General features: G+C 39.9%; 1 protein-coding gene across 1 annotated transcript; it reads left to right on the top strand.

Annotated features, from left to right (window-relative positions):
• Window positions 1-4,432: 4,432 nt before the first annotated feature.
• Window positions 4,433-7,793, top strand: LOC138756725 (myosin light chain 5-like; the record flags this gene model as incomplete). Its single annotated transcript, XM_069923113.1, has 6 exons — window positions 4,433-4,552; window positions 5,308-5,383; window positions 6,764-6,868; window positions 6,949-7,027; window positions 7,133-7,181; window positions 7,598-7,793. Coding segments are annotated over 6 exons (531 nt in total), but the record flags the coding sequence as incomplete, so codon positions are not given.
• Window positions 7,794-8,001: the final 208 nt, after the last annotated feature.

The raw sequence follows: 8,001 nt of genomic DNA, 5'->3' as shown, positions 1-8,001 counted from the left end.
TGGGTGTTGGGTTTTTCCTCCTTTGCCTTTTGTCAGTGAGGTGGGCTCTGCGGTCTTCTTCAAAGGAGGTTGCTGCCCGCCGAACTGTGAGGAGCCAAGATGCACGGTTTGAGGCGAGATCAGCCCACTGGCAGTGGTCATTGAGGCAGGCACCAAGAGATTTCTTTAGGCAGTCCTTGTACCTCTTCTTTGGTGCACCTCTGTCACGGTGGCCAGTGGAGAGCTCGCCATATAACACGATCTTGGGAAGGCGATGGTCCTCCATTCTGGAGACGTGACCCATCCAGCGCAGCTGGATCTTCAGCAGCGTGGACTCGATGCTGTCGACCTCTGCCATCTCGAGTACTTCGACGTTAGGGATGAAAGCGCTCCAATGGATGTTGAGGATGGAGCGGAGACAACGCTGGTGGAAGCGTTCTAGGAGCCGTAGGTGATGCCAGTAGAGGACCCATGATTCGGAGCCGAACAGGAGTGTGGGTATGACAATGGCTCTGTATACGCTTATCTTTGTGAGGTTTTTCAGTTGGTTGTTTTTCCAGACTCTTTTGTGTAGTCTTCCAAAGGCGCTATTTGCCTTGGCGAGTCTGTTGTCTATCTCGTTGTCGAACCTTGCATCTGATGCAACTGCACGAAAACCAACAAGGTCGGGTCAGATACAGCAATGAGCTCTCTGAACCCTTCTCCATTAACAATGGCATGAAGCAAGGCTGTGTTCTCGCACCAACGCTCTTTTCAATCTTCTTCAGCATGATGCTGAACCAAGCCATGAAAGACCCCAACAATGAAGACGCTGTTTACATCCGGTACCGCATGGATGGCAGTCTCTTCAATCTGAGGCGCCTGCAAGCTCACACCAAGACACAAGAGAAACTTGTCCGTGAACTACTCTTTGCAGATGATGCCGCTTTAGTTGCCCATTCAGAGCCAGCTCTTCAGCGCTTGACGTCCTGCTTTGCGGAAACTGCCAAAATGTTTGGCCTGGAAGTCAGCCTGAAGAAAACTGAGGTCCTCCATCAGCCAGCTCCCCACCATGACTACCAGCCCCCCCACATCTCCATCGGGCACACAAAACTCAAAACGGTCAACCAGTTTACCTATCTCGGCTGCACCATTTCATCAGATGCAAGGATCATCTTAATTTATAATATAAATAAACCTCCATGCCTGATGCAGTGGGACTCCAATCCATAATCAATCTGCAACAAATAATTAATCTCCTCTGTAGAAAGAAAAGTACAAACCACAATAAAGAAAGAAAAAAAAACATTAAAAAAACAACAAAAAAAAAGAATACCGTACCACAGTACTACCCTACTTAATGGGAAGTGACCAATGCCACAAAATGGCCAATGACTTCAGAAGGAGAAGCAAACAAAACCACCTCCCCTGAACAGAACAATAAAAACAATTAGTAAAACCTTTCAAGTATGGTCAACTTCCTCCAAGTCTCTGTTAACTTGATCATCATCAATATCAATTTCAACCAATTGATGGCATTCCCTTTCCTGCACACCATTCTTCTTCTCTTCTTGAGCTGGCTTCAATTGTTGAGAAAGATATTCTTGGCTTCTCTTCTGTTTATTATCAGGCAGAGAATTAGCAAATGTAAGAGCTTCAACTTTATCATTAAAAAACTGGGAATGAAAATCTCCATAAAAACTTTAAGAAAAGCTAGATATTTAAAAGCAAATGTATATCCTTCCACAATACAGCCTTGGCAGAAATAAACTCTTTACAACCTTTCATAATAGTTTGACTCAAATCAGCACAGAAAAAGACTCTACTATTCTTAACCACCAAGGGACCCTGATGTTTTTTGAATCTTGAACTGCTACACGCAAAATAAATTCTCTACCTTGATAACACAAACATCTAATTAGTATAGAATGTGGTGGTTGTCCAAGAAAATGCTTTTTTCTAATTGCTTTATTACCTCTATCCAATTCTAAACCATTTGGAAAGTAATCCTTTCCCAAAACTTAAAGGATCTTTTTTGGAAAAAATGCATCAAAATCTTCTGGCCACCCAACAAGTTTAACATTATTTGATTCTGATTCTACAAACCATCAATCTTCTTTAATAAATAATTTCTTTGGATTTCCCATCCAGTAAAAGAATCGTCCATCTGTCCCATCCTTTCTTTACATTTTACATCATGAAAATCATGAAATTCCTCTTCAATCTTCTTAATTTTATCTTGCACTTTATCCACCAGCTTCACTCATTTTGCCACATCAGTCTTAATAGTTGACATTCATGCCAGTAAATTGATCTTTCATAGATTAAAAAAAAAACCTTGATTCATCTGATTTGACATAGTTTCAATTTGTTTAGACAAAATATCAAATTGAATTGCAGGATCTGCATAATGAGAAATATCCTTTGAATATAGGTAAGGGCCTACCCTTGTATATCATTGTTTCTTCTTCTGTGCCTGGGTAAATGTCCTCTTCCTCAACTCCACCAACAATGTCCCCTTCTTCCTCCTCCGTTGAAACTGATGGCACCTCCCCCTGTCAGTGGGTCCTTATCCTCTCCCTCAAAGGTCCAGCATCACTGGGCCACGAGGAATCAGTGCCCCCACCCCCCCCCCCCACCCCCGCAGCACAGGCCAAACTTGAAGTAACGCGCATGCACAAAGTCTTGCACATGCACAGTTGTTCCTCATAATCAGGAGAAAGTTTTCTTCAGGCTCCAGCGCCATATACCCCGGCACTCCAAAGAGTCGGCGCCAGAGTTAACTGTACCTTCACTGAAGATTGTTGCTGTGGACGTGGGTGAAGAGAAGTCAAGTCCCCAGGCTCCATCTCGAAGCCAGGCCCAAGTTCTTCTATGCTTGATAGTTGCTTCTGAATTGTTTTTTTGCAGCCTGTGCCTTTGTCTTTCTCATTATTGCTGTTGGACTTCATAAGAATACTTAATGTTTTTTTAAAGTTTACAAAACTTTTAAGATTGGATTTTTAACAGTTCTGTCGGGAGAGGTGTCCTTTCATGTCTTCCACCTATGCCATTGTGCCATGCCCTTTGCTATTACTGAGCTCACCAGTACACTCTTTCTTTTTAATGATGTTCCAAACAGTTGATTTTGGTGATCCTAAGGTTTGGGTGATGTGTCTTACTATTTTGGCTTCTTTGACTTTCATTGGCACAACTCTGGTCCTCATGTTAAAAAATGGCAACTACAGACTCCAAAAACTGAGAAGCAAGCCTAGCTCTCTTATACCTGCACCAATGAAGCAATTAAACATACCTGAGTAACGACAAAAACCTGTGAAGCCAAATGTTCTAAACATTATGGAGGGCACTAAACACATATTTTGTGTGTGTGTGTTTTTATTTTGTAATTTTTTACATGTGATTATGCATGTATGTCTTCACTGTAGGCGCTGGACAAGGTGGAGACTAAAGTTAAAGAATTTCATGCATGTTTCATTCTAAATGTAGCATGACGTGACAATAATGGAACCTTTACCTTTAGAACGCTGTTTCCTCTGGTTGTCTATGAAGTCAGATGATAATGAACCTGCTTCCACCCAAGACTTGTTGGAATCTCATCCTTTCTTTGCCCCACAACTAGTGATGGAGTTTTTAGCTAGTGTTCTCCATTTCCAGCATATCTATTTCCCAAACACTCTAACCTGATTCCGAAAGTTTCTGTTTACTCGGCATCAAGTTCCATCAGAATGCCGGTAAAGTGCCTGAAATTGCAGGTTGTCATAATGGGGCAAAGCAAATACAATTTCCTGGGTCTTCAGCGAGAAACGTTTACAAAGTTATAAATATCCCGTTTGTTCAGCCTATATTCAACAGCATTAGCTCAATCTAGATCTGACAAAGTTGCCCAAATACGAGCGGTCGGATGGAACTGAATCGCCTCTTGCTTTGGATCGCCTGTGAAACTAATGTAAAATAAACACGCTTAAATTGGGAATGGGGCTCCAGAAGCATTTCTGAATTGGATTTCTTTCTATCTTCTCTTGGCGGATTAAACTTTAAATTCCTGCCCGAAAGATCGGAACAGATCTGCATCAGGTGGCGAGGATTTAATCGCCAAGTCTCCGGGGACCCATTTGCCTTGGAGCCGAATGTGTCCTTGTAAGGAGTAGTTCATGCGGGCTGCTGATGGCCTCAGGGACTTGCGCCGGCTGCAGCCGCAGTGTCCGGCAGGTGCACGGCTCTCTATATAAACCACAGTCCGTGATCCCAACCACGGGCGAGCATGGTGAGTGTTAAGGAGGACGAGCGCCGTGTGGCCGCTAAGCGAGGCCATCAAGGGTCCCGGGACGAAACGTTGACTGACCGTTTCCGTCCATGGATGCTCCCTGTCCCGCTGAATTCCTCTCACCGCTCCTTGCTTGCTTCACTGTCTCGCATCTGCAATGCTCGTGTTTCACTTCGCAGCTCACTCTTGTGATGTTTCTTTCTTACTTTTTTTCTCCTGCAGGCGAGCAGGAAAACCAAGAAGAAGGAAGGCGGCGCCAAGCGAGCCCAGAGGGCTTCCTCCAACGTCTTCGCCAGCTTTGAGCAGACCCAAATCCAGGAATTCAAGGAAGTAAGTGTGGGCATCGGCACACCTGAAACTGCAACAGTTTGCCCATTGACATAGCGCCTGGCTGATGTTCCACTGCGTTTTACTCATTAAAAAAAATCATTTTAAAAAGAAGTAGCCAAAGGGAAGGCAAAAGAGGGACGAGCCTGTGGCCAATGTTTGGGAAAGTGTGGCAACCGGGAGGTGGGAGGAGAAAATGATGTTGAATTATATTAGTCATATGCATGGCAAAGCAACAGGAACGATTAATGGGATCGTTTAGAGCGCAACCATGGTGTGGATTGACCGAATGGCCGCCTCCTCCATCGTAAGGTGATGTGTGAGAACGATTATGCCACGAGATCTTTAATATTAGTCCTTTGCTAATGCACGTTGATTTCTGAGGCGATGTAAATGGGATATCAGTTCCCCATGTTGGATTAGGGACACAAATACTGAATGGAACTCAAAGAGAAATCAATAATTAGTCCAAGAACAGTAAAAAAATCCTCATTATCAGTTGGACTCCACTGTTCATTATATTCCTTGCAATTATTTGACTTTCTAGTTATGACCAATTTTAAAAAAAATCATTAGTTCAGAAATGTGTTAACATATTTTCTAGTTGAGTTAAATATTATTACATTGTTCATTTGCACTACAAGAGAAAAAGACACAAGTACTATTTCAGATGTTCAATAAAAATCCAGGGACCTTCTGTTGGGCCTGGCAGATTATCAGGATGAATTGGATTGGTTTGATCTTTTTTCTCCTTTCAGGCCTTCACTCTGATTGATCAGAACAGAGATGGCTTCATTGACAAAGAGGATCTGAAAGACACTTATGCATCTTTGGGTAAATAGTCCTGCAAAATCTGTTGCTGTCTAAATGTGTTGATGCAGCCACTTATGACTTGTCCACATAAAGGTTATTGCTGTAGCAGTTTGATACATTCACTGTAATATTAGAATATTATTTAAATGTTTGGATATCACATTTCAATCTCTGAGAAGTTGTAGTTCGAGCTCAGAGGTATCAAATAGATTGACCAGCTGACAATCAGTTAGTTGCTATCTTCAGTTGTTCTCTTTCCACAACTTGTCAGTGGCCATTAAGCTCTGGAAAAAGAAAAGTCTTGTTTTGGTTACATCCGGAGGCATTTGAAAGTTAAGACTTGCTTTCGGACTCTTATTTACACAAGGAATTTGATTAGTAAAAACAAATAGTTGGGAATAACAGTATACTTGTTACATTGCAATGAGGAAATTATACATAAAAACATAATGCACTGTATTGGTCAGACCACATGTTCAGTTTTGGTCCTAATAAATTATAGTGTGATGACACCTAGAAAAGGGAAGAAGAGCAAGCATGATCTAAATGACATTAACTGCAGCCAGTGTCCTGGATGCAGAAGGATTCCCTAAGCCAATTTCTATATAAATCAGAAAGCTCATTTTTATATAGATACCCATATTGTGTTGCTCTACATACATATTCTTTAATTTCATCAAATGATCACCCTAAAAGCACTGATAATTAAACTAATGGAATATATACTTGATCTAATCATTAATGAATAAAACAGATTATTATTATTATTTCTACTAGCTTGAAGAATACTTTAAAATATATAAGTGGAATTTGCATAAAGTTGGATTTCCATAAGATAGATTATTTCTAATCCAAGGCACACTGTATATGAAAATATATTGAGCTTGAAAGATGTCAACTAAGAGAACTGTTGAGTGGTGTAGAGGCTAAGGTATAAACCCAGGACATGGTCATGGGGAATAAATTAAAATAGATAAAACTTGAGTGAAAATAGATATAGTGAGAAATATGTTTTTAAAAATTCTAAGAACCATAAATATGAATTAGCTTCTGACCAATCCAGCAAAGAATTTGGAATGGGTGTGTTCCTTTTGAGAGCCCACTATCATGTAAAGTGGTTGAGATGTAAAACAAAGTTTTCTTCAAGGTAAAGATGGATTAATCTCAGAATAGAGGATATGCTGAGGAATTAAAAGGATGGTTCAAGTCACACAGCTCAGTTGTGCTGAATGGTCTGTTTCTCTGTTATAAATTCCATGTAGTTTGAAATGCTTGATTAATACATCTGCTATGGAGCTCTAATAAATCAATAAGATTGTTCAAACCCAGTGAGAGAAGTTGGTAGCTGGTAGGATTCATTTTAAAAGGTATCATTCCATTAATTTTCTATTTTATTTTCAGGCAAACTCTCTGTAAAAGATGATGAACTAGAATCCATGTTGAAAGAGGCCACTGGTCCAATTAACTTCACCATGTTTTTAAATCTGTTTGGAGCAAAGTTACATGGTATGACAATACCACTTCTCTCTTTTTATATCCTTCCCCCAAACTTATGTTTGCTGATTCTTTATTTGTTTTATACACAGGTTCTGATCCAGAAGAGGTGATGTTAAATGCTTTCAAACTTTTTGATCCAGAGGGCAAAGGATATATCAACAAAGACGAGTACCTGTTCCTTTTATCTTCCTAGATTTTGTTGGTGCTTGTTTTGCAGTTTGTATTGAGTTATTATTGTCAAGCTTCTTAAGCTATTTTCTTTTCTACCTGCAGATTAAAACGCTTATTAATGACACAGGCTGACAAATTCACATCTGAGGAGGTTTGTATAAACATTTAATCATTCACCAATTCTTAATTGCTAATTAGAAATTGAAATATACATGTTCACGTCTAATGAGGGGGTAACACCAACAATGTAACAGATAGAACTTCTCACATTACAGTTCCCAAAAAGGAATACATTTCAAAAATTAACTTACATTAAAAAAATGAAATAAATAAAAGATTATGTATTTTTTCATAAATTTATGGAAAAGAAAAGTAGTTACATCAGGATATGTGGTCCCTATTACTAATTACTGTTCAGTTGCATAACATGGACATTATCATTTCCCTTTCATATATTTGATTGTCTGTAAATATTTTGTTCCTACCAGGGACCAGTCTAACAACTGTAAATTTTTTTAATGTGTGATGTGTCTCTCTCCCATTCTTTTGTCTTTCCATATCTTGCAGGCTGACCAGATGTTTCAATCCTCTCCAATTGATGGAGCAGGTAATCTGGATTATAAATCGCTCTGCTACATTATCACACACGGTGAAGAAAAGGAAGAATAATGAAAAAATGAAAAATATATACACTTATTTGAAGTCCTCAGATCTTTGTATTTATCACGTTGCATCAACAGTGAATAAAACTACATTGTAAATAGTTTTCATAGTATTTGTTGCTCTCCCATTTAGTGACCGTGTGTAATCACAGATTTGTGCCTCACATGTCATTCAGTTCGAGCAATTCTTGCCTCCTGAGTTATAATTATGGGTACAGGGACTGGAGCAGAAAATTAATACAGAACTGCACTGAGGGAGGTGTTTTCAGCCAAATTGGTATACTGAGTGCACATAATAAATCTTGCGAT

Source organism: Narcine bancroftii, chromosome 3 (genome assembly GCF_036971445.1).
Source record: "Narcine bancroftii isolate sNarBan1 chromosome 3, sNarBan1.hap1, whole genome shotgun sequence".
Taxonomy (NCBI): Eukaryota; Metazoa; Chordata; class Chondrichthyes; order Torpediniformes; family Narcinidae; genus Narcine; species Narcine bancroftii.
The sequence above is the reverse complement of the archived record's forward strand: the minus strand, read 5'-3'. Positions and strand labels throughout refer to the sequence as shown.